Source organism: Canis lupus, chromosome 12 (assembly GCF_003254725.2).
Source record: "Canis lupus dingo isolate Sandy chromosome 12, ASM325472v2, whole genome shotgun sequence".
In the NCBI taxonomy this organism is placed as follows: Eukaryota; Metazoa; Chordata; class Mammalia; order Carnivora; family Canidae; genus Canis; species Canis lupus.
The window spans coordinates 22,456,533-22,484,511 of NC_064254.1; the positions used below are offsets into that span (position 1 = coordinate 22,456,533).

Sequence of the window (27,979 nt, forward strand, 5' to 3'; positions counted from 1 at the left end):
AGGCCTTATTATTATATTTTAAACAGACATTGTGTACAGCATTTATGTGAATGGGAGAATAGGTTCCAGGTTTTCCCAAATGTTTATCTTGTAAGCATTTTAAAAATTACAAGCAAAGATAACTTTACACTGTGATTTTAGGATGTAGTAGTAAATGTGGCAACTCTGTGCCTGACTCAAGATACACATTTTGTCTTTTGGCATACCTAATATTCCAGCACTCTACCTGGTTCTGTTAGTATTCGGTTCAAAAGCTAGTGGACACTGCCAAATTGAATGCTTTTCAAGGGTTCATTGATGAATGAAGATAAGTTGAGCTCCAGGGGACCAATGACTCAAAGCAACTTTTTAATCATAATGAAATTAAATGATTCAGTTAAAAACAGACAAAAATGAAACCTGTATATGAAATAGGTTAAAATAATTTATTCCATGACATATAGTTTATGAATGATTACAAAATGTAGTATCACAATGAAAATGGACTGCAATTTTGTGAAAATGTACATTTCTGTGCAAAATATACTTGTGTGCATGAAGTTATTAATGTAATAATTATTATACTTCAGCTTAATGCTGGGGCTTTGCAGCTTTTAGTATCCTCATGTAAATTACAAAGCACAACTTGAAAGCAAAAATGTAGAATTAATCTGTCTTTAGATCATTGCCTTTCAGTGAGGTGGAGTGTTTAGAAGAGAGTAAGGCATCTCAGCTTCATCCCACCATGGCAGTGTATCAAAATCTCTCAATGCCTTTTCAAACTTTTTTATTCTTCTTGGATGCAGTAGGATTCACTATGTGTAAAGACAGCTTTTACTTGACGGGAGTGTGGTATTCTTGAAGAATATTAAAGCAGAAAAAAATGAGAGGACTATTGCAAAAGGAGCAGTGGTTGATAGCACTTTGATTTCAGATTTCAAAAATGCCAAGAATAAAATGCCTTTTATATTTTCAGATACTCAAAATGAAGCGTTTGTAAAGTAATAATCTTGGTGCTAAAGATTCTGTCTTTTCTCTTAAGTAAATATTGATGACTGAGGGGAGAAGAAGGGACCTCTCAATGACAATATATGCATATACACCTGTAACATATACATAGCAAATACAATGCTTGACATTGGAAGGCTGAACCAACTCTGTGCTTGTAGCTAAATAATAGTAAGCCTCAAAAATGTTCCTTTAACAATGAAGTGAGAGATGTCGAAACTGAAGAGCATGATAGACCACCACCTATTCTACTTAGTATGAATGGTTTGAAAATATGGATGCAAGACCACAAGAACTCTGTCTACAGATGTAACTGCTAAGTAACACCAGACACTGGTGCACTCACTATTCAAAGCAACGTTATTTGTGTATTCAGACATTAAAGGGCAATCATAGGTCAGAATTTAAATTTTTTCAATAGAACATGACTGTTCTTTGACACTAGTCAACTTTGCTGACCTGCTGGCAACAAAAGCTGTTATTGACACACATGTAGGAAGAACTGGGAATCTGTCTATGTATCTAGCCAAATCAGAATTCTTGAATAGTCTAAAAACAAAAGTTAAAGATGAAAAATGTCTCAGAATATAATTTATGTTGATCCTGCCTTTTTTTTAAGGTTATTATCCTTGAAATCTATTGCCCTTCTCTTAATACATTTACCATGTTTTCCTAGATTGGAAACACTGCTGAGATGGAGAATTTGGTAAATACCTAGCTCAATACAGTATCTCAGTAAGCAGAATTGTATCAGGTTTACTGTGTTGCTCACTTTATAAAAAATTGTATATTATTATTCTCTTGAAACAAATGTGGCAGAAGCCTGTTGTAATAAGGCAAAGAGGTGATGGTCTTATCCCCTGAAACCATTATGTTCAAGACTTTCTTGCCCTATGAAAGAATATGTAACACATCACATTCTCACTGAAAGAAGCTTTTAAAAATGTGGTGACACAGCATTGCCATGATATAGACAGCTAATAAAAGAACATGTAGGTTCTTATAAAAATAGCCTTGCTTCTTTTGTCCATTCCTTAATATTGAAACAAAAGAAACAGCAGTCGCTGGCTGAAGTCATGCTGCTGAGGTAATACTAAGTTCTACCTTGGAATGACTTTGAAGAGAAGTTAGTATTTTACATTCAGATCATTTTTATTAACCAGCTTTATAAAGAAATAATTTAAGGCAATTAAGCACTTTAACTCTGACAGGTTGATGTTGTTTAGTGACAGGTATGTCATTTGTATGGCAAGTAGCTAATCTGACAGACTGTACTTTCAGGAGTCTCTCCTGCCTCCTTTTCCAGTCTATAGAGGTCAGCTGTCTTCCCATCCTTGAGTCTTTCTTATTTAGGGAGGATAAGACTGACTTTATTTGCATTCATAATATGTGAATGTGCCACTATTTGCTTGAATCACTTTCAGGAGAGTTGTTTATTTCATTTAATTCATAGCAAAGGCATTGCCTTTTGGGGTTAAACATTGTTTCCTATATCTCTGTGTTTTGCTTCTGATACTGAAATCAAACTGCATGTTGTGAGATAGCAGAGTAATTGTGTTTCATGATGTTGACTCTGAAATTGGAAGACTGTGTCCCTAAATGCCCCTGCATTTCTCTTTCAGAGGCATATGTGAATCTATAAATCATGAATTCACTTTAAGTAATTTTGGATCATATTTCCATTGTTTTGACTCCAGCAACTTCCAGGAGTAGAAATTTTGGAAATCTGATTCCTATATGGAATTTCATCTTATCTAGGGACACATTAGTAGGAATTGTCTATGCTTCTCTTGAGAGTCATCAATTCTATTGTGATAATAGTCTTTCTGCAAATTCTAATCAGTTTGTCGTGGTTATTGGAGAGGCTACATATGCCCTTCTTAATTATAGTTACCTTGTTTTTGACAATTTCCCGTACTTTTGTGTTTGTCTCAAGATAAAAGGACTGTAGAATTCCAGGCAGACCTTCCTTATTTTGTATGAGTAAGATTTAAGATTATTCTTCTCATTTTACTTTTACTACTCTACTCTAGTGATGTCCAAAATCTTTTATATGTGTAACCCATAGTTTACTCAGACAGAAGTAAGTCTTATTAAAACAGAATTTTTTAGGGTGCTGGTTACTGTGTTTTCTCTCTAAGCACAAGAATCTTGAGGGGCTCTTTAACTTCAGCCTTTAGGATAAAACAAAATGATCTGTTCAGAATGACTGAAGTCCCTCTTATGTAAGCTAGAATCTATATAATTTAATTCCATAGCTATTTAAAACAAATTTTGATAGCCTAACAAATGGGATTAATTCTACTTATCATATTAATACAACACAAGAGGTAGATAGAAGACAATAAAAATAACCTGAATTAATTTTGTGATTGTAATTGTAGTTTTTTTCTATGTATGTTTTTCTCTGTATTTCAATATATGGGTTTCTATTCCTACATACTGCTTTAAACCTGGCTTACTTTTGCCACTTCTTTTCCATTATATGGATGTGCCATATTTGTAATGCCCTTTTATTTCCCGGATACTTAGATTGCTTATATAATTATAAAGAATGCAGTGTTGAACATGCAAGTACATACATTTCTACATTTGAGTAATGTTTCTGCTTGGGATAGGTCCAGAGAATTGGTCTGGTGTGACAAAAAAGGTATAGTTTGGTAACCTATTAACTGTAAAGACCATTGCTGGATTGTCATCTAGGAAAATTATTTCAATTTGTACTCCCTCTGAGATTTCATATGAGTACCTCTTTTCTCTCATTACCTACAACATTGAGTGTTGTTAACCACTTCAATTTTTTGACATGATGATAGGTAAAACCTGATAGCTGGTTTAATTTACAATCCTGTCTGTAATTGAGGTCTTGTACATCTTCTCATATGTTTATCGGCTATGTGTATTGGTTTTATTTTTTTTAAGTTTTTATTTTAATACTAGTGTTTTTTTTTTAATTTTTATTTATTTGTGATAGTCACACACACACAGAGAGAGAGGCAGAGACACAGGCAGAGGGAGAAGCAGGCTCCATGCACCGGGAGCCCGACGTGGGATTCGATCCTGGGTCTCCAGGATCGCGCCCTAGGCCAAAGGCAGGCGCCAAACTACTGCGCCACCCAGGGATCCCTGTGTATTGGTTTTAATCACTTTTCTATAGAAATGTTAGTCTTTATTTCCTAACCCCATTAATGTAATACATTATTTTTTCTCAACTGTTGTAAAATTACCATTATCAAAAAACATTTTGAGTATATTTTTTTATTTCTTCTTTCCTTTCTTTTTTGCTCCATTCCTTTCTACTGGTCTCTTTTTTTTTTTTTTTTTTTTTTTAACGTGCTGGTAGCATGCTATTTAATTCTAGCAAAATATTACTTTTCACTTACTCAAGTTTTTGTGAATTTCTATATATTCATGTTTAATTTTCCCAGTAAATATGAGAATCATGACTCCATATATTTATAGATCATGCACATGTATGGTAGGTTCTGATAGCACTGCCCAGCTCTTCCTCACTAAGGAATTAGTGTCAACCCTAATGACTATCCAGTATGACTAAGGGAAGAGTTCTTCGTCAGAGTGAAAATTATGTCATGCACCCTAGATTGTTATTGTCCCATCCCATTTGGCTAAGATATTTGCTTTTTATTTTAAGGCTCCCATGACTAATCACAAATGGTTTAAAGTCTTTGTTGACATACTGTTCAGTGTTCAGTTATTAAGTAACAAGTCAGTGCTTTAAAAAAATTACAAGTGCAAGACTATTTCTCTTCTAAGACACTTTGCAAAGTAGTTTTTCTTCTCAGATATTTAATAGTGTTAGGGAGTGATGATCAGGAAGTATGTTGATATGAAGGCAGTTAACAAGTTCACCTGAACAAACAAAATTTGTTCAAAAGCAGGGAGTAGCATTATCTTCCAAAAGTCCTAAAAGCCCCCTGTTGAGTGAATTTTCAGATATTGCCATGTCTGTCTAGTAGTACTATTGTCCAATGATTAAGTATTGTTGTGATCTAGATTATTTCCTCCCTATGCTTTTCTAAGGTAATTTAAGATAAATAGTCAAAGTACTCTGCCTTCTCCCTCTCTGGCCCTGATTTAGTACCTCTCATAGTGACTGGCAGAGAATGAGAGCTCAGTACACAGTTTTGTTTTGTTTTTAAATTAAAAAATATACAGATAGACATGACCCCACTTCTGCCCATTTCAGTTATTAGTGTTTGTTTCATGTGTGGCTTAAGAGGTTCTGATCATTAAGACATTAGACTAAGAGATTCAGAGCCTGAGCCCTAAGTTGACATTAGCATTAGAGTCATGAGGCCAAGAATAGTCAGACCCAGAGTTTAGCTGGGGCTAAGTGAACCTCACGCAAGCCAAAGTTGGCCAAGTGGCCATGGGAGGCAAAAACTAACTCTGTGGAGAAGCCAAGGGGTCAAGAGAAGGAAAGAAAATAATATATATCCAGAGGGACAGAGAAACCGGGAAAGAGAGAGAGACAGACAGAGAAACAAAATGATAAAGGAGAAAGAGGAGGAGAGGGGAGGGGACAGGATGGGAAGATTGATTACCTGTAAGGAAAAGGATGTTCTAGCAAGGCACGGAGAGGATTCCCAGAGGCAGGAGCCTTGTGGAAGTAGAAATAGAATAGGCAGAGATGAGGAGGAGCTGCTAGTGTCATGCTGCTTCCTTAGTGTAAAGTCTTCTCTGTTTCAAGGCAGGAGGGAGAAGATGAGGAAAGGATGGAGGGGAAGCAGAAGAACTGCTGCAGAGAAAATGTCAGGCTTTGGAGCAGGTGGAAGTCCCTGTGGGCTCCAGCCATGCTTCTCAGAGCTGCTCTCCTACTGTCCACGAGCCAGGAGTCCACTCCTCAGGAAATGGGTCCCCCTCAGTGCTCCCTTACAGAGCCCTCAGTGTGTCTGTGAATGAGCTGACCAGACTAAAGGCAGCATCCCATCTTGCTTCAGCTGCCCACCATGTTCCATCACTGTGGAGAACCTAAACTAACCCAAGTTGTGGCACTTTCAAAGGGCCACAACTTACAGAATGGCTCAGTTCAGAAATAAATGAGGTCATTTATGTTATTCAGAAGAGATAAAAGCACCAAAAGCTGTTGACAGTGATCCCATATATGTTATACATGGACTAACTGGAGCTACTACTTTATCTATTTCATCTGATCATCTAAATTGAAATTTTCAAAAAATCCATACTTTCCTAGACTCAGAACTCAATCTAAGTCTGGACTGTAGACTACAGAGTGAAAGCAAAACAAGTTATTGACTATTCCTACAGTTGCTATAGGTGATTTAAAAAATAAGTAAATTTGATATAATGTTGCTAAGAATTATCTTTGAGTCCTGGTAAAATATTATGACTAAATAACAACATAGTGAAATATCCATCCATAGGTATAGCAAGTATTATGCAGTCTCTTTCATCCAATATGTATTCATGAACCATTTTGGTTAGACATCCTTTCCAGTTATATTAAAATTCATTCTGTTTTATGAAGTGCCCGTTTCCATTTTATTTTATTATGGCAATGTATTTTGAGTAAATAGCACCATCAAATATAAACCTCATTAGAGTTACAGGGAGAAAGCCTACTTTTTAAATATGTGCTTTGCATCCATTTTTACCCTGTGCCCTTTCTTGAATGCTGGTTAACTGCAAAAGAAAACAAACAAACAAAATGTTAGAAACATCTTCTATCCTCTTTTGTGGCGTCTGTAGTGTTTTATAGCCATTATGGAGATGTCTTATTATATTTTTAACTAAACTAAGGAAGATAATTCCTGTCATTATTTTATTCAATCAAATAGAATTTAAGAATTTAAGAATGTGTTATTTTTCTTAGACAGTGTAATTGTATTTACAGATCTCAGTTTGGAAATTCTACCATGGAAAACCATAAACTCCAAAGGATTGTTAATGTTGCTAAAATATAAAAGTAAAAAGTTTCATTCCATGTGGCTAACACTTTTGAGTACTGTTAGCCATTCTGTGTCTCTTCAGTTCCTTATTCTCTTTGCTTTCATTTGATCTTTACTTTCAACTTCTATACCTAACATCTCATTAGAGATGCTCTTATGCTCTTGGAGCATAAGAAGTCTCCTGAGAGCATGAGACCAAGGAAATAGAAGTCTTGATAACATTTGGATAGGGGATGTGTTTTATGAAGCTGCTGTTGTTTGTGTTTGTTTTTGTTTTTTTAATAGGAACATAGAATCTCAAAGTTTGAAAGAATTTCAGAGGTCAGAATTGACCTAACTTATTCCTGTGATAGACAAATTAATTTCTTCCATTCTGTGCAGGATTCCAATTAAACACTAGTATTGACCAAATTTCAGAGAATGTATTAAAATTTGAAGGAATCTCAATTTCTAAAGCTATCATGTTTTTTATAATGGGTTGTAAAGAGACCAAATATTATAAATGTTATGATAACACATTTAGCTTGAGTCACCATATGATTTTTATCAAAGGAATGGCATTAAACAGATGTGATATAGAACTCAGGAAAGAAAATCCACTCAAGGGATTAAAAAAATTACCACTACTTATTTAAGGCTCTCCTTTACCAAAATTTAGAGGAAGAAAAAAATAAGTGGACTTGATGCTTGTGAAATAAAAAGCAACTGTTGCTACTTCATTTGTTGACCAAATGGAGGGCATTGCCTTTTTGGGATTTCATGGGGGGGTGGGGACTAGCAAATACTGGCAAAGTTGCTGGGAAAAGATATTCTACTAATAGAAATTGTAGTCCGTGATTTCATTCACTCTCAAATTTCTTATTCTTTGATTCCAGTCTTTTCTCTTCTATTTCTTTATTACAGACTAAGCAGTTTCTTTGATGAGCCATTCTATTTATACTTTTTCAGTTTTTACTCCTTTGATAGATAGGTAAGGTTCTTCCATTCTGAGAAATATCTCTAAGGTATAATTCTACCACTGAAGAGCTCCTTTAAACATTTTGAAACCTGTCTTATTTAAGTATTCTATGAATTTTAGCATGGATGAATATATGATTCATTATGATTACTTGATTTTTAAAATTTATATTAATGAAATAGATTTTTCAAATAACCACTTTTCACTATACTTTTTAAGAAAAAATCTAGCTCGAATTTTCGTATCTCATAAACTTATGCATGTATTGAAAATCACTTGTAATGCATTTAGAATAGAGCCTCTCAGAATAAGGTTCTACCTATAGTGACTTTAGATATGGCTTTATATAGACTAGAGAGAGAGAAAGTAGAATTCAATACTAGTTTAATCCAATGATAGTAACATGGAGATTGTCAGAATTTTTAGACAAAATTCAGAATATAGCATACAGTTTTTTTTAATTTTAATTTTTTAAAATTTATTTATGATAGTCACACAGAGAGAGAGAGAGAGAGAGAGAGAGAGAGGCAGAGACACAGGCAGAGGGAGAAGCAGGCTCCATGCACCGGGAGCCCGACGTGGGATTCGATCCCGGGTTTCCAGGATCGCTCCCTGGGCCAAAGGCAGGCGCCAAACTGCTGCGCCACCCAGGGATCCCCACATAGCATACAGTTTTATTTCAAGAATGCAACTCTGCATCAAACTATTCTTTGCCTCTTATTATCAGTGAAGCATTAACCACATCTGGGATCAAGTTGGATTCTACCAAATGAGATGGCCACCGTGTCCTGGAACTCTCTCAAATATATACATTTTCCACTGATTCAGACAGAGGCCTGGGGTCATATGGCATCGTATTAGAGTGCTGAACTAGAAGAAAATTAGTTCTCGTCATAACTTCATCACTTCCTACGTGATATTAAATACATTTCTTAGTTTCTGTGATCTTTAGCTTTTTGTCATGGATGTCATTGATGTATACTACTACTAGTCCAGCCTAACTCTTAGGGCTGTTTTGAGAAATATGATTCTTACCAACAACTTCCACAATGCCAATATTATTATTCCAATTTCTTAAAACCTATATTTTTAGCACTTATTATCTGTGGCAATTACAATATATTTCAGGACATACTTTATTTGAATAGCATGCAGATAACCTTTAGGAGTCTTCTAGCTTTTTCATACAGGTACACATACATAAAATGTTGTCTACAAACACAAGACTCTAAACATCATAGTAATAGCAGTCCAAGTGCTCATATATACTTCTTTCCCAGAACACTGTTGTGTCTTTTTAAAAGATTTTATTTATTTATTTATTTATTTATTTATTTATTTATTTATTTATTTAGAGAAAGAGAGAGAGAGAAAGTGTGCACATATATAAGTGGGGGGGGGGTGTGCAGAGGGAGAAGCAGACTCCCCGCTGAGCTGGGAGCCCAATGTGGGACTTGAATCCCAGGACCCTGGGATCATGCATGACCTGAGCCAAAGGCAGACACATAACCAACTGATCCACCCAGGCTCCCAACTCTGTCAGTTTGAAATGAAAAGAACCATGAGAGGTTTGCTTTATTTAGAAAATCACAAGAATTTTGAGGAGTTCAATAGAAGATATGTAAATACTCGTTTAAAATATTTACTTGATTACTATTTAAAAATAAATGATGCTTTGGAGAAATAACAGTAATTTAATGAATTTTATTAAGCTTTATTGGTAAATTGGTAGAGACAGAGAAATGACTGGTATACCTCCCACCCTCTGGTAGCTAATTTCTTCATTGAAAGTAACAAGTAAGCATCTGAATAAAATAAATGCTATGCTAAAAGTATAAATAACCTATAGATGGAATATAAATTAGGATGCACCCTTAATTTAGGCTTAGGGAATTGGTAAAGGCTTTATGAAAGGGGCCTGAAGGTAAGCTAAGACCTGAAAGGTAAGTTGGATTTTCATAAAGAAAGGGAAAGATGGGGATTTTAAACAAAAGGAACTGTACAAGTACAGTATGAAAGATGGTGAAAGAACATGGCCATCAGAGTGGGATGCATGAATATGCTCTGACTAAGGAGAGAAGCTAGATTGTAATAGATGGTGAATTCCATTATAAAGAATTTACATTTGATTTCATAAATTATTTTTAAATTGTCTGAAATATAGAATGGAATATGTGAAATTGGAGACCACATGTCCTCTCCTGAATCCCAGACCCCAAAGACCAGCAGCTTCTATCTATGGGTTTCCACCTACTGTGTCATAGATGGCTGAAACTCAGCAGACCCAAAGCCAAGTTCACGCTTTCCAACCTCCCATCTGCCTATGTCTGTCATCGGTGATACCAACTACTCAGTGACACAATCTAGAAATCTGGAAGTTCTCCAGGAGTACACTCTCCTCATGTACCCTGCCAGCCAGTTGACTGTCACATGTTGTTTTTGTCACCTACGTCCTAAATATCTCTGAAATCTGGCTTCTGTTCTACATCTGCGAGTGTGTTATCTGCTTGCCCATACTTATCGGATCTATTTTCCACCTTTCTCTGCCCTTTGGTTTTTGGTGCACTAGGCTTCATCAGCTGGGTCCTTGCTGCCTGCTCTCCTTTTGGGGATGGGGGATACCCAGTGGGAGGCACCAGCAGGAGAGTGAACAGGACAGAGAAAAGTTCATTTTCTGTTTGTTTTTTACACTGACACACTCCCTGCTTAAGTGCCAGGCCTTTGTCTCCCTTCCTGGTACCCTTAACTGTGCCCACATTTCTGTAAATAGTCTTTTCATAAATTTATTAACATTATAACCCTGTGGGAAATTTGTTTTCCTACCAGAATTCTAAAAGATGGAATCTCCTTTTCCAATTAGGTTTCTGGACTTTTGTAGCAGAATTCTAACTGGTCTTCCAGTATCCAGACTGCATTCTTCACACTACTTTGGAGAACTATGTTTTCTGAACATGTGATGTTATGACAGTTTGTATAATAGGAGAATATTCTGTAATGACCAATATACAACATATGGAATTATGTAAATAATCTCAGTTTTGTAAAAAATGTATATACTCCAGTATGAAATAAAAATGCCATTGTCCCTGGCATAACTGAAAATATTGCTATTTTTCTTTTCTTTTTTTTTAAGAATTTATTTATTTATTCATGAGAGATACACACACAGAGGCAAAGACATAAGCAGAGGGAGAAGCAGGCTCCTCACAGGGAGCCCGATACAGAACTCGATTCCTGGACCCAGGATCATGACCTGAGCCAAGCAGATGCTCAACCATTGAGCCACCCAGGCATCCCACTATTTTTCTTTTCTTAGTCTACTTTTGTTTGTTTGTTTTTGTAATTTTTACTCTGGGAGGGGAGAGAATTAGACAAACTGTGTTATTTGTATAATAGACAAATGTTTTATAATTTTTTTTGATACTATAAAATGTTGCTAACTGCTGGTTTGTTTATTTTCTGATCCAAATGCTAAAATTGAAGGAAATGGCCTTAAATTTAACTTTCTAAGTTTGAGTTCAATGTAAAAAAGGGCAAATCTAACGTTAAGTCTAAAAAAAACAGTGAGATGATCTTTTAACTGGATATATGAAGTAGGATTGTGAGTCTTCTGGATGCTCATGAATTAGAATTTAACTTAAAACTAAATATGTTATTTAAAATGCTGCATTCAGTCAGATATTTAAATTCCCAAGAGTATTTTATGTAACCCTTTCCTACAATTCTCTCAGAGGACAGATTACTTTAGACCCCTTATCAATAGGCAAGCTTACAGCTGCATATTAGTTCAATAATAAAAGCTTATGGTTGAATTTCTTATTGAGTTTCTCCACATTTTAATGATTTGGATAATTTTTTCTTCTGCTGTGAGTATCTGAATGTCTTAATGCCTCTTTGGTATAAATTTCTTTACCATTTGATCTATTTCCAAAAATGAAGCCTCAAGAAACCTAAATTATAGGCATATTTAAATTTTTTAAAAACTATTTTATTGCCCAAATTGAAACTCCAGTCTGAATTTTGTTAGAATGGAAGTACAAATTTAATGTATTATTCCAAGAGAGCTTTTGTATGGCTGTTCTTCTTTTTGTCCTCATCTCATTCTGTTCCTCTATAATCATTAACTTCCATTTTGCCTATATTTACAGACTGACTGGTGAATCCTTGAGGATATATTATATGGAACACATTTTATTTTTTAAATGACATATTTATGTAAAATTATCAATCAAAGGTGATATGTGAGGACATGGAACTTAATTTTATAGATGAAACAGTTGGCTTTAATGTAATGGAAATAGCTGGAATAAATGTGATTATTTCAGCTCTTGATGTCATCCTCATTTTAATAAAACCTCAACTTTCAGATGCAAAATACGTAATAAAGAGAAACAGACTTTATGTAGACATTTGACCCATCTCTTGCTATGAACCTGCTTTAGGAAAACAAGTAAATAATACTTTTTCATTTTATCAGTAGAGAAAATGAAGATTTTCACAATGGGATTTTAATAATATTATTGAAAACTTGAAAATAAAATAGTTGCTAATAAAATACAAAATCTGTGTCTTTTGACTAGAGCCCCACTGAAAAACATTTACTCTTTTGTGTCTGTATATCGTCTACCTGTTTAGAATGACTGTCATTAGGTGTTCAAACTGCTTAAGAAACCTGAAGTGTGTGGGAGAGGGATTATTCAGGAAATAGTCTAAGTAATGTGGCTAAAGTTTTTCAATTTAGTTTGATGGTCTCCTGAAAATTATTGCCCGTATCTCCTGGCTTTTAGAAACACTGCTCCCTATACCAAAGGAATGCTGTCTTGCAACTTTCAAACATCAAAGTGAAAAATAATACACAACTCACAGAAGTTAGTAGTGTGAAAATTACCGTAGAGGGAAAAGAGGTGTAGGCAAGTTAAATAAGCTGGGGATTAAGTGAATACGATTTGACTGTAAGGTAAGAGGTGGGAATGAGTTGCATTAAATGAAAAAGCTGCTGTAATGATTTCGTGATTTTAATGTAACTCTTTGATATTGAAGTTCCTTATTCAAATAGAAATTACTAGAATAAATAGGATTTGTCATATTTTTGCCTTGAGGTATGTTTGGTTTTTTTTATGTCACGTTAATTGTTTAGGGTTAGCATTAAAGTAGAACAGTTATTGCTCAAGTAAAGAAAACAGCCTCTTTAAGCAGGAATAGAAAGTTTTGTAGTAGTTGTTCTTATAATTATTCAAGAATATTTCATCAAGACCAGCATTATAAATGGAGAGAATAATGATGTGAGAAATGCGCAACACTTCACTCATCTTCTTTTTAAGTTAGGGACTGTAAAGTTCTGCTCAAATATAACAAAAGTGTCTGTTCTTCAAGCTATGTTATCAACAACATTTTTATTGATAATAGCAACTATCTAATGATCCTTACCATGTGCTTATAATGTGTATCATTCTTTATCGTGGCCCACGTAACAGCAACCTGATGCACGTCATCTAAATTTCTCTAACAATCCTAGGATAAGAGTTATTTACTTGATTTTATAGGTGAGAAATTTGAGACTCTTTTAAAAGGTTAATTTTCCTATCTGGAGTTCACCCAGCTAGAAAGTGGCTGATCCCAGATTTAAATAAATATGTAAGGACATAAGGAAACCTTGAAAACTGACTTAGGAAGAATGAGCACAAAAACAAATGGAAATTTTAGCATGGATAGCAAATGAGTTAAAGAGATAAAAATAGGGGAAAAAAAGAGAAGATAAGTAATAAAATGGGTTGAGTCAAAGTCTAGTTTCTAGATTCCTTATCTTGTTAGGGAAGTTTTCAAACCTTCATAAAAAAGAAAATAATACAATGAAAACCTCATACACCCACCACTCTTTTCAATAATTATCAACTTGTGGTCAATTTTGTTTCCTCCATATTCCCCAAGGTTGCAGAATTAAATTAAAGAAAATCGCATACCTCAGATCATTTCATCTATAATTGGTTCAATTTCATTCTCTAAAAAATAATAGATTTTTTAAAAACATGTATTATCAAACCTAAAAAAATCATTACTATTATTAAATATCTAACCAGTATTAAAATTTCCCTGTTTGTTATATAAATGTCTTTGATAGTTGAACATTGCTGGAGATTTCTCAGAAACGTGCTAAAATGTCAATGACAAGTTAACATTTTTTTATCCCAGTTGGTCTCTCAACATAGCAAACTTAATTTCCCCTTAACTTCTTACTGTATTCCTGAGAACAGCTCTTTTTCATTCCTATGCAAAGACAATCTGAGCTCTTACTGAACATACACCCAGAAGAACAGGTTAAATCCAACTATGAAGTGTATGGTAATTTCCTAGTTACCACCCTTTGTTTTCTTCCACCTTGTGGTTTTGACACTTTTGTGTAACCTAAGTCAAAAACAAACTCTTCCTCCTTTGCTCACCCCATCCCATTCTAACAACATTGAGATCTTATACCATCTATCTAATCACCTCTTTCCCATTTTATTGTTTTGGTGTCCACCCAACTTTTCCTGTATGCCTAAAAATGCTGACGTTTCAGTGGTTAAAAAGAAAAAAAAAAGGACAATGCATGGATGAGTGAGTGGGTGGATGGTAGGCAGGTTGGCAGATAGAAAAATCAAAGAATACATCTTTTTTAGTACGTTATCACATTGTTTTGGCTTCCCTGAATACAAAAATGAAATACTATTGAATTTTAAGTTTTCTTATAATGGTGCTATAATTATCCATTTAACTTAGGTCTTTTATCCCTAATGATCCCAGACTAGCTGCTCTGTATTCCTCAAGCCATTGAGTTTTGTTAAAATATCCTTTGCAAATTTACCTCCACCCCTTCTTTTTATTTCTGCTACAACAATCAACTTTGGGATCATATGCATTTATGCTGCATTAAGATCAAAAACCCCTAACTCCTCTTCCTGCTGGTAGATATTCCAATTTCTAATTCATCCCATACATACCAACATATTCATTTTCTCAAGTATTGTTTTGATCACATCATTCTTTGAATATAAAGCTTTAAATGTTTCCCCATTGTGCCTTATGGAATCTGATTAGACTGGCATTCAAGGACGTCCTCCTGCAATCTGGGCCAAACTGACCATTCTATTCTTTCTAGCCTAATGGCTAACTCCTCCTCAGCAGATGAAGTCTCAGCAAAACTGGATCATTAGCTGTTCCCACTCTAGTGCTGCTGTGCCTCTGAGCCTCCCTCATAATTCAGTTCATATTACCCAAACTCCTCCTCCTCTTCAGACACTATTCTATGATGTTCCTAAACACATCTGGATTTTCACTCTCTTTCTGATTGGAGTGCCCTTCACTCCTTTCTTCATGACGCCCATTATATTGCAGAAATTCACATATGAGGTATTTCAAGCCCATGGATGATTATGTTTCAGAATAAAAAGATCTCCCAGGAGTCTCAGGAAGGAAAGTTAAGTTTAGTCAACTTAACTAAGATCTACATTCTGGACCTTAGACTTAAAAGCCTCATCCATTACTTGAAAGTAAACTTATTTAAGCTAAGTTTTGAACACTGATATCTGACATCAGAATGCCATTTTCACAGTGCCTGTTGTATGGGCTCACTGTCCTCACAGATCTTAGTTATCTAACTGTCTCCAGTCTTCCTGTGGCAGTATGCACAGTTAAGCCCTGGTATACTTGAAGGCCACAAAATTAGAATAAGTGAAATTTGTTTCATGAGGTTTAAAATGTGTCTGGCTCAGATACTGTTACTAAACCAAGTCTACTTGGCCAATATTACAGAAAAAATAAGTGCCTTTGGTCATTCACCTGTCTCTCTGGACAGTACTTAAATGAACTGGGGCAGTATTTGTTTCTGTGACTTTGTTTCCACAATCATCCAACTGCTATATTCTTCTGTTGAAGTATCTACTTTTGTTTATGTTGCTGTCATTCATCTGTATTCATTTAGCTCTAGTCATATTATGCAGACCTTGCTCTCTCTGCTAAGGGACTCTGTACCAGTGCTTTGATCCACTCTTCAGTGACTTTGAATTCATAGAAAGTAGTCTCATTCCCTTATTTAACAAGATCTAAGGAGACACCTCACTCAGGCTCCAGGTACTGATGGCATACAATTCTTAGTTAGAAGGAATTTTTCCTTTACACTAGTTTGGTCATAATTTTATGATGGCAAGTATCACATTAATGTATACTTCTATAAATGAGTGTCTCATAAAACTCCTTGAATGCAGGCACCCTGTAGCCACTGCATCCCAACAAAATTTAAGCACCTGATCTATTTCAGGTATACTTACCTTGGGAGCTGGGTAACAATGTAAATATATTTAAACTCTGTGGAGTTAATTATAGAAAGACCAAATAATTAACAGCACAATTAAATATGTTTTAATCTAAATAGAGGTTTGATCTAAAATTACAGTTTTTATAAGATTTTTAAAGAATTTAAGATTTAAAGATTTAAAAATGATTTTTAAGAATTTTCGACTCCTAATTATTTCTTTCCCAATGGCTTCCTCTTAAATTTAAAATATTGTTAAAGAATTATCATTTTAATGCCATGCTAATATTCATGATTAGTAAAAATTAAGAAGCCCCCAAAATTAAAAATATAACAACAATATACCCTTTGCCATAGTTTTACCTCTTTGGTCATAATTTTGCATAGTTTTGCTTGGTTTAAGTTAATGATTTAAAATAATAATTACTATAATCTCATTTTCCCATAATATTTTCTTTTAAACATAATCAGTGAAAATAACCAATTACACATACAATTTTAGTACAAAATTGAAAGGTTAATAGCAAGCTGTTAAATTAAGTAGAGAAATGTTTATTACTATCAATGAGTGGTTGTTGGTATCAAGTGAATGTTCTAGTCTAGTCAGGTGCCTTTTGTATCCATCCCAAGCCTCTCCAATACCCTGGGTAAAAATTATAGCCATAATCCAATTTATCTCAACTTTTATTCTGAACTTTGATCCCAAATCTCTTAATACATTTACATAGAATTAAACATAACAACATTTTAACCCTTCTTAAATATTGGCGTCAATATGGATATTCATTCTGGTGTTCTTTCAACTCTTCTGTATGTTTGACACTTTTGATAATAAATGATTTTTTTTTAAGCCACACATAAATATTACATTTTAACTCATTCCTAGTGAGGTAATACCTGTATTGCCATATACCTATATACCTTAAGTATTAGGGTAGTATATAGCATGTACTGTGTCTTTTAAAAATTATGAATGCTTCATAATTTTCTAGTAAAGTCTATTATAACATTTATTTATTTATTTATTTATTTATTTATTTATTTATTCATTTACTCATTTATTCATTTAAAGACTTTATTTATTCATGAGAGACACACAGAGGGAGGCAGAGACATTGGTTAAAGGAGAAGGAGGCTCTCTGCAGGACTCAGTCCCAGGACCCTGGGATCACACCCTGAGCTGAAGGCAGATGCTCACGCACTGAGCCAGCCAGACATCCCTATTATTACTTTTAAATAAATATATAAATTTAACTTTCTCATATTCTTACAAATGTTTCCAGTATTTGACTAAAATGTGACTGTTTCTTCCTTAGCAGCAGAATAAACTAGCATTTCTAGTGCTATGATGACAGAGCACAGATCTTTAAAGAGCATCCTTTTGACACACTGAGCTAGGGTTTGCACAAAGTCAGTGGGATTGTAACTGTTGCTGGTTGAACAGAATTGGCTTTGGTACTGCCTCCTCTCATCCAGGCTCTCAAAGTCACTCCTGGTGGAGCTCCTGCTCTGATCACAGACCCTAGGAAGTCCTGAGCTCTTTTTTCCCCACTGCTAACTACTCTGTCTAGATCCTCTAGCACCTCAGCTTTGGGGGCTCAGGCTAGCAGACCCTTGCCAGGCCAGACTTTAGGAATATCCACTTCCGGGTTCCGGGGGATCCCTGGGTGGCACAGCGGTTTGGCGCCTGCCTTTGGCCCAGGGCGTGATCCTGGAGACCTGGGATCGAATCCCACATCGGGCTTCCGGTGCATGGAGCCTGCTTCTCCCTCTGCCTATGTCTCTGCCCCTCTCTCTTTCTCTCTCTGTGACTATCATAAATAAATAAAAAATTAAAAAAATTAAAAAAAAAAAAAAAAAAAGGAATATCCACTTCGGGCGAAGTACTGAACTGTGAAATCAATGAAAAGAGTATGGCTCTTCTTTCAAGTTGTTTTCAGTTTTTTAGGCCTGCCCCCAATTCTTTCTTTCTTGATTTCTTGATTTCTGATTTCTTGAAGTATTAGAGTTAAAGCTATTTTAAAAAGCAAAGAAGAGCACCTGGGTGGCACAGTTGTTAAGTATCTGACTCTTGGTTTCCCCTCAGGTCGTGATCTTGGTTGGTGAGATCGAGCCCCACTTTTGGTTCTGTGCTGAGCAAGAAGTCTGCCTCAGATTCTCTTTCCCTCTCCCTCTGCCCCTCTCGATCACGCTTGCTCTCACTCTTTCTCAAATAAATACATCTTAAAAAAAAAAAAAAGCAAAGATCCTACTTGCACAGAGCTGATAAAAGGCTTTGCTTAAATTATAAAGATAAAAGCATAATTCATTTTTGTAGACGTCTTAGTCTGTTTAGGCTACTATAACAAAAATAACACAGACTGGATAACTTAAATATCAAACATTTATTTCTCATAGTTCTGGAGTCCAAGGTCAACATGCTGGCAGTTTCAGGGGTTTGGTGGGGACTCCCTTCCTGCTTTATAGACCGCCCTCTTCTCACTGTCCTGGCATGGTGGAAGGTACAAAGGAGGTCTCTGGGGCCTTTTTTATAAGGTCATTGTTCTATTCACAATTGCTCTACCATCATGACCTGGTTATGTCCCAAAGTCTCCACCTCCAAACACCATCACATAGAGGACACAAGCATTCAGTCCATAATAGTGGTATGTAAGTACTTTCAATTATATAGCACAGTGTAAAAAGATGTAGGAAATAATTTATGCAGTTTCTCTTCTGAGTTGTCAGACATACATAACTAGTTCTACAAATTTATGTCACAGCCATATTAGAATCCAGACATTCCCCCGGGTTTTGGGTAATTGGGAGTAAATCAACAGTTCTTTAAACAGACTCTAAAGCTTGATAAAATGAAAGATCTTCTCTCATTTATTTAATGTATAACAAAAGTCAGTGACACTCAGAATGGTTTCAGTGGCTTCCTTAAGGTCTCTTGTGATAGACGAGGCAAATGACAATAGTGGTAACAGCTATTAGTACAGGTACTTAAATGTCTGTGAAATTAAGGTATTCATAATGTAAAACTATAACTTACTAAACAATAGTATAGTGCATACAATGTATTGTATATAACAGTTTACAAAAAATGAACACTTTTACTTTAGGCTGCAGAAGGGCCAAAAGCACTTAATATCAGCCTCTCTTTTTTTCTGAAATCTGCTTAGCTCTTTGCTTTTGACAGGTTTTACAGACTCAAAATATATATTCCCTAAGTGATCATTGCCTTTGATTTCTATTATTCAATCCGAAGTTTTCTAGCTATGTTGAATTTTATTAGAAATATAGTTATTATAGAACTCCATTAATTTATTTTTTAAAATTTGAACTCTTTATTAGCTTTTCTTCTGTCGGAAAAAATAAGTCCTCCTGTATCTATGCAGGCAATTACCAAGGAAGTCCGAACCCTTTCAAATGGTGCTTAGTATTTGGAAGCATAAAAGGTATAATATTCAATTTTTCAATTTTGAGGATGATAATGACAGTTCTGTGAATACAGAACATTAACCCAAGGTATACTTACATTTCATGAAGTATCTAGGTCATATAAAAGCATATTGCTAATGGCTTTCTTTCCTAATGGATTACAATGAGAAAAATAAGAGCTCAAAATTAAAATTCTGAAGATTGTGAAGCATTTTTCGAAGGCAATACAGGTATTGAATATTAACATTGTGATAAACATTTTCTATCAACTCCGTCTTCAATTTTCAGTTCTTTTCATTTTATCACTGGTTTCTACCTCACCTTTTTTTTTTTTTTTGTATTTTAGTGCATTTATAAATACTAACATTATAATGAGAATAATGGGGCTTCATAATCTTTAGTATCACTCAGTGGAATTTAGGTACTTTCAATATGAAGATTGCTCTCAGACTCCTTTTCTCAGGACACTATTCTGACCAGATATTTAATTTTCCAGGGTTTATATTGCATTCCAGATCAAATCTAAACATTTGTCAGATTCTTAAGATCTTTCATAACCTGTATAAATCCTAAGTAAGTCCATTCCATATTCATAAGTAATGACGTTTGTGTTTAACTTTAGGTTAATTCAATAAACATTTTTAAAAATATTGCTATCATCTTCATTCGAATCTTTCCCTTTTTGTCTTTGCAATGCTGGTTCTCTAGCTTGGATGGCTAAAGTAATCTTTACTCATTATTTAAGGCTTATCCATGAAGCTCTGGTAGTCTGTTTCCTTCTGCTGTGTACCCAACCCCTAACAACCATGCATGTATAGAGCATTTTTTTCTTTCTCTAAATTATATTTACAGTATATTACTTAACAACTGATTATATAATCTCCTGAATGGCCTTAAATTGTGTCATGATTATGAACATAGGAAAAATTCATTGTCAGTATTCATATTATTTTAATATAGTGTCTGGGTCACTTTGGGAAAATTTGCTACTGTAAGATAAGTGAAAACCAGTGTCTTTGAGTCAGGTTCTCTGAAACTACTAAAAGATATGAGGTTTAACTCAGATTTTAAAAATGACCCAGGATATCTTTCTAGAATTTCCTAGGTCTCATGTTGCTGATGAATATATTTATTTGTTTACTTTTTTCAATTTACACAGTAAGAATAAAGCAGGAATTAATGAAGAAGCAAAATAAGAATTTAAACAGTATATAACATCATAATAGTTTAATGAATACCATTGAGTGTGACTGGTTTCTTTATTGACTTAGAAAATCAATTGATTTACCTTTTGAAAAGTCTTATGCTAATCAGGTATATAATTTTTCTTTCATTATTGATAGTCATTGTGGTCATTTCTACAACACAGTGTGATTTAGTTAACTACCTGGGAATGTAATACTTTCAGATCAGGTTGGCATACCTCATTAGTAATTATTATTCCTCTCCAGGAATATAACCCACCATAAAAATAAAAAGCTACATTCTATTTTGCTTTTCTTGGCACAGCTGAAATTTTCTGTAGACTTTATGTAATTTTCCATCTCATGAGGATGCGGGAAATCAGAAGTTCTGATAAGCTACCTGGCTCAGTTGACATCAGATAAGCTTGTCAAAGATGTGTAATCTAGTCTCTTGGATCCTGATCCAGTGTATTATCTGTCATGCAAGAGAGACTGTAATTTGTTCTACATTTAGTATGCTAGAATCATCCATTGGCTGACTGACTCCAATTACCTTTTTGCAAACAGAAACCTTTATTTATCCTGGTAATATTTGTATATTGACTTTGTTTATTTCCAAAGTCTTAATTAATTTATTACATGAGACTCTAGCAAATAAAAGATAAATTCTTTAGATGTGCTGATTAATTTCTTAAACAATACCATGTTGTATAATAATGTTTCCTTATTTTTTAAAAAAATTCCTCCCTAGTTAAAAAAAAGCTGCTAGTTTCCTCCCTAGTTAAAAAAAAAAGTGTTAGGCTGCTCCAGACATATTTTTTTATTTTTTTATTTTTATTATTTTTTTATATTTTTAGAAGTTATTATGTAAAATAAGTTTATAATATGGACATTTTCTTTTCCTTACATGAGTATTCTACATCAACATACCACTTATTATTGCAGAAGGAATGCATTAATTAATAATTTTGATGTGATATGAAGATTTTTTTCACAAATTTAGTTTTATAAAGAATATGCACAAAACATGAATGAGGTTATTATCACTTTTTTTTCCTTCTTCTGACACCTCATACCATTCATAAGTAACAAAAGGGTCATGTGAGGCTACTAGAATGATTGAAATTGTTCTTCCCAGAAAATAGCTGATTGAAGTATGTTTCATAGGTAGATTGAAGAATGTCGTCAACTTGTATAATTTGGATATGGTCCAGTAATTTGTTATAACATCTCATTAGAGTAAATAGAAACAAGTTTACATATCATCCATGACTTTCTTCATCTTTTAACATATTCATGATATGTCCATTACATTTTCCTAGTTATTGTTGCCAGGTGTCTATTCCATCCTCGCTCATTTCCTGACAATTTTTGTTGCTTGGTCTCTATCACTCTTTGCAATGCTAATCCTTTCTTAGCTGTATGTTAAGAGATGCTTCTAAAATCCAATTCCTTGCTTCCCATGATCTTGTCCTACATATACCTCAGCTGTTGACTCCCAGTCATATCCTTGATAACAACATAACCTATAATTGCAAGTCCTATAGAACCTAATTCAGGTATCCCCCATCTGACTATCACTTCTCTATATATTTATGACTTACTCCCTTTGGTACCTGCTAACATCTAATATTCCTGTGTTTATTTATTTTTTAAACTTTGTGCTGTGGAAGTTTCCAAATTAGAGAGTAAGTATATAGAACCCTCATGTACCATCAGCCAGTTTCAACGATTATCAATTCATTGCCAATTTTGTTTCAACTACAGTGTGAAAAAAATACAAGGCAGTGTATCATTTCATCTGTAGCTATATTAATATGTTAATATGTATATTTAAAAGATAGGACTTTTATTACTATTATATTACTGTCAACATAAAAAAAATAATTTATTAATATTTGTTTTTTAACCCCCTCAAGACTTTACAAATTCATTGATTCCATTCCCATTTCACTGCATCTCATACCCATGATGTTTATTTTATATCCTATGACCAGTCACCTTAGCTCTTCCCATTACCTATGTCCTCAGTTCCCCTTCCTTCTCTCACTCCATTGTACTCTCATGGCTATAACTACATCCATGATTAGGTCAAAACTCTCTGCCTGCTCCATGACGACATCCATGCAGCTCAATAAAGTTGAAGAATAATTCACAACCACATTGACTGTTCTCATTTCATTTTTTTTATTTTTCTAAAGATTTTATTTATTCGTGAGAAACACACACACACACAGAGAGAGAGAGAGAGAGAGAGAGAGGCAGAGACATAGGCAGAAGAAGAAGAAGCAGTCTCCCCTTGGGGAGCCTGATATGGTACTCGATCCCAGGATCCTGGGATCACAACCTGAGCCAAAGGCAGATGCTCAATCAATGAGCCACCCAGGCACCCCTTCTGTTCTCATTTTAAGTTTGTAATTTAGTGAATCCTTAATACTGCCCTGTAATTATACTGTATTTCTATAGTTTATTCTGTTTCCTACCATCCTAAATGATTACTAAATACCCCTTTTGTCATCTTTTAACATGTCTTCCATAATCTAGGGTCTTCTCAGTTGAAGTTTTGCTTCCCAGTTCATGGAAAAAATCGAAGCATTCACCAGAGAACTTGCACAGCATCACTACCACACCTGCCTTTCCACCAGCATCTGCACCCTTGGTCTTCTGTCTTGATATTATAGATGATCTTTTACTGGTCTTTATTCTCGTGCTCTAATTATTTTTTACACTAGCTTTTCTCTTTTATTGCCTAATAATACATTGCTTCAGAAATTCTTTTCTTCCTCATATCTCTTACATCATTCATTCACACTCATTCCATTAGCATACAGACATGCTGTTATTTCTCTCACCTTAAAACAGAAAAGTAAAACTCCTCTTGACCCAGCTTTACCCACAGCTACCTCTTCATTTCTCTGCTGCTTATTATAGCCAGCTTACTCAAAGAGTTGCACATACCTGCTTTCCAGTATCTGTCTTCCCATTCCCTTTTGAATCCCTTACAGTAGGGCTTTTGCTCTCACCACTCCACCAAAACTATAGTGTTCTTTGTTGGCACTTTCTCTTGTCCCAGGGCTGAATCCTTGGTTTCCTTTTCTATTTAAACTAGTCTCCCTTGGTTACTTGGATTTAATTGTTATCTCTGCACAACTGATACCCAATTGACATCTCTAGCCTAGACTTCTCTACCTAGCATTCCACTTGGCCCCTCGAACTTAACTAGCCATTATAATCTTCTACCTAAAATTTAGTGTAGCTGCATTCTTCCCCATCTCAGTAGGTGACAACTTTGTCCTTCAGGTGGGTGAGACTAAAAATTTTAGTCACCTTCTATTTCCCCTCTTTTCTTCTAACATCCTATTTTCTTTTTTTTTTTTTCTTTTAAGATTGTATTTATTTATTCATGAGACGGGGATGGGGGCAGAGACACAGGCAGAGGGAAAAACAGGCTCTATGCAGGGAGCCTGATGTAGGACTGGATCCCAGGACTCCAGGATCACGCCCTGGGCCAAAAGCAGGTGCTAAACAGCTGAGCCACCCAGGGATCCCCTAACATCCTATTTTCAATCCATTCAGAAATTCTTTGGCTCAAAGATATCCAGCATTTGGCCATTTGTCTTCATCATTGATGGTGATTAGGACCAGGACCATCCTCCTCCTAGCCACCATCACCCCTCACTTAAATTGCTCCGGTGATTCTTACTGGCCTCTCTGTTTCCACCCCGATTCCCCCCTTAGAATCAATACGGTAGCCAGAACAGTCCTTTCCAAACATAAATCAGATTGCATATTCCCTTAACTGAAGAGCTGCTTATAGCTTACAATCTTACTCAGATGGAAGGCTGAAGGCTTTATAATACCTTCAAGGCATTGTGATTTCATTTCATTTCTGCTGTCTCCTTGCTGTTTCTTGAATATACCAGGCAAATTCCTGATGTTCGGCCTTTGCACTGCTAGTACTCCCTGCCTAGAACACAGTTTCTCAGGATATCCATGTTGATAACTAACTCAGTTCCTTTTAATGTCTTTGCTCAAAGGACACTTTATCAAAGAGATCTATCTAGAAAGTCCCAAACCCTACCTTCTCAATTTCTTGGGGCTCATGATCCCCCTTATTCTTTTCTATTTTTTTTCCAAATAAACTTCTCATCGTATAGGGACACCTGGGTGGCTCATTTGCCCCGTCTACCTCTTGATTTTGGCTCAAGTCGTGATCTCAGGGTCATGAGATCAAGCCCTGTGTCAGTCTCCATGCTTGGCCAGGAGTCTGCTTATCCCTCTTCCCCTGCCCCTGGCCCTATTCATGCATACACCGACATGCACTCTCTCTTTCTGAAATAACTCTTTAAAAATATATATATAGCTTATTACTGAATTACTCTATTTATGGTTTCTTCCCTGACCTAAATGTAATCTTCACCAAGGGCAGGAATTTTGTGTTCTTGTCTAGCACATAGTAGGTGGTCAGTGAAATGATTTCCCCTTTCTTTAAGCTTTATTTTACTCCACTGCTTCTCAGAGTCAATAATGGTTTTGTTGCCAACAGTTAACTTGGACTCTCTCCATTTTAGGGATCTGTTCTTCAGGAAATTTCTGTGTCCATCTTCTTAATTTTACTGCCTTTTTGGCCATTTTCTTTCTTTTGTTTATTCTGCTTATTTTGCCTGCTAAGCTCATTTTAGGCACATGTATTTAATTTTCTAGTCTTCAAGCCGTATACCTTTTCTCAGCTTTGGCTGCTTCCTAGCTATATTTCTATTTCTATAAGATTTTTTTTTCTCATTCTCAGTACTGCAAGACATTTATTACTAACAACTAGTTTCAGAGAGCTTATTTTTCCCCTGAAATGTTTCCCACAAAAATTTGTAACACTGGTTTCCACCTTCAATCTTCCTGTCTTCTACTACTACCCTACTTGCATCCTTTTGACTGTGATTTGGGTTTGCCCTTTGTTCAGCATCCTACTGAAATGAAGATCCCCCATTTTTTAAAAAGATTTATTTATTTGTGAAAGACACACACAGAGAGAGAGAGAGGCAGAGACACAGGCAGAGTGAAGATCCCCTTTGACTTAAAGTCAGTATGAAATTACTTCTTCAAATGTGTATGTAGTCACTTGTTTATTTTCAGTATACCTTTGCATCTTTAGGAAACTGCAAACATATTGTGTATATATTTATAAATATTATGTATTTGATTATTTTCTTTTATCCAGTTATTATTGAAAACAAACAATTTCTAAACCTTTCCCTACTGGGTATCTAAAATTGTTTCATATTCTCATCTTTAATAGGTCATTGCTTTAGTGATGGATATATTTACAGATGTGGACATTTTCAAAGAAATAGTAGAGGCATCAACTCGAGGAATATCTATATACATTCTGCTTGATGAGTCCAACTTTAATCATTTCCTAAATATGACTGAAAAACAGGGCTGTCAAGTTCAACGACTCAGGGTAAGAATTCCATCTTTGTTTGTTTGTTCTTCAAATATTTTGTGTACCATTTTTTTTTAAAGATTTTATTTATTTATTCATGAGAGACACAGAAAAAGAGAGGCAGAGACATAGGCAGAGGGAGAAGCAGGCTTCCCACGAGGAGTCCGATGTGGGACTCAGTCCCGGGACACCAGGATCACACCCTGAGCCAAAGGCAGATGCTCAACCACTGAGCCACGCAGGTGTCCCTTTTGTGTACCAATTTTTATCTCAGTTGAATTTAAGGCAAGGTAAGCTGTATTACACCAAAAATAAAAACATATACAAATATGCATTAGTATATTTAAGGTAGTATAATGCTTGATCACAGAAGGGTACCCTTGTACTTTTTGGAATGTGGCTGAAAACACACGTCTTCATGATGGTTTTATAAGGTGCTTTTCTTGACGATGGGGCACTTAAGCTTCTGAATTAACTTTGCTCAGTCATAATAAGTGCTTCAATTTCTCCATGCATAACCCTGAAACCACTGACTCAAGTGATTCTTTCACTCAGCAGATGTTGCTTATCACAATCGTTAGGCATAGTGTTTTCAGTTACATTTGACGTTTAAAAGGAACATGGATTTTAATCGTAGTTATTGTGGAATCATTGCTACCTGTAACCTGAAAGGTTCTCTTACATGGGATCCCGGGTGATTTATGAAGTCATTCTGTGTAAAATATAAAATAATGGCTCCTCTTCATGTTATGTCAAAGTACATATTTTAAGTGACTTTTTCCTGAGTATTTCTTTTTTGGGTGATTTTTAAAAATTTGCTTTTGCCATTTTTTGTTGTTGCTGTTATGTGTTTTAAAACATTATTTCAATATACTCTTTTGGTACTAAGATTATACATTAACATGTATTTCACTTTCAAAATAACTCTTTTCAAGTTATAATTTTACTTTATATTTACATGTAATTCTAGAATATTCGAGTGCGGACAGTAAAAGGCCAAGATTATCTTTCCAAGACAGGAGCAAAATTTCATGGAAAATTGGAACAGAAATTTTTGTTAATTGACTGCCAGAAAGTTATGTATGGTTCCTACAGGTAAGATCATTATGTTTACCTCCAGCATTATCATTCATTTATAGAATTTATTAGTTTTAAATTTTAATATAATCTATTTACTTATTTCTTAGAAATAAAAGAAAAAAACCTTTGCATGGAAGCTTGGAGACTTGGGTTTTAGTTCTGGTTGTGCTTTAAAGAACATTAAGACATTGGGCAAGTCATATAACTTTCTTGGGCTCCAAGTTCTTCATCCCCAAATTTGGGGTTGGGGGGTGATTGTGACTAATATTTCAGGTTCCTTACAGTTCTGTAATGCTAGGAGTGATTTTGCTCCTTACAAAAACAGTCTTGGTATGGACTTAATAATAACAATTGCTCGTAAAAATAGAAGTACTTTATCACTTTGAGCAACTTGACATATGGATTGTCCTTATTTTAGTATTATTAAGAATCTGGGGATCCCTGGGTGGCGCAGCGGTTTGGCGCCTGCCTTTGGCCCAGGGCGCGATCCTGGAAACCTGGGATCGAATCCCACATCGGGCTCCCGGTGCATGGAGCCTGCTTCTCCCTCTGCCTGTGTCTCTGCCTCTCTCTCTCTCTGTGACTACCATAAATAAATAAAAATTGAAAAAAAAATTTAAAAATAAAATATATATAAAAAAAAAAAAAAAAGAATCTGATGGTTATCATCATGTAGTCATTATATATAGG

General features: G+C 35.1%; 1 protein-coding gene across 3 annotated transcripts in view; it reads left to right on the top strand.

Annotated features, from left to right (window-relative positions):
* The window catches only part of FAM83B (family with sequence similarity 83 member B), an 85,541-nt gene that overhangs the window by 45,822 nt on the left and 11,740 nt on the right, over nucleotides 1-27,979 (top strand). For all 3 annotated transcript variants that reach the window (XM_025419073.3, XM_049092196.1, XM_025419074.3), the window contains exons 3-4: nucleotides 26,063-26,227; nucleotides 27,180-27,304. In XM_025419073.3, the coding sequence (XP_025274858.1) occupies nucleotides 26,063-26,227; nucleotides 27,180-27,304 (290 nt within the window). The remainder of the gene's footprint in view (nucleotides 1-26,062; nucleotides 26,228-27,179; nucleotides 27,305-27,979) is intronic.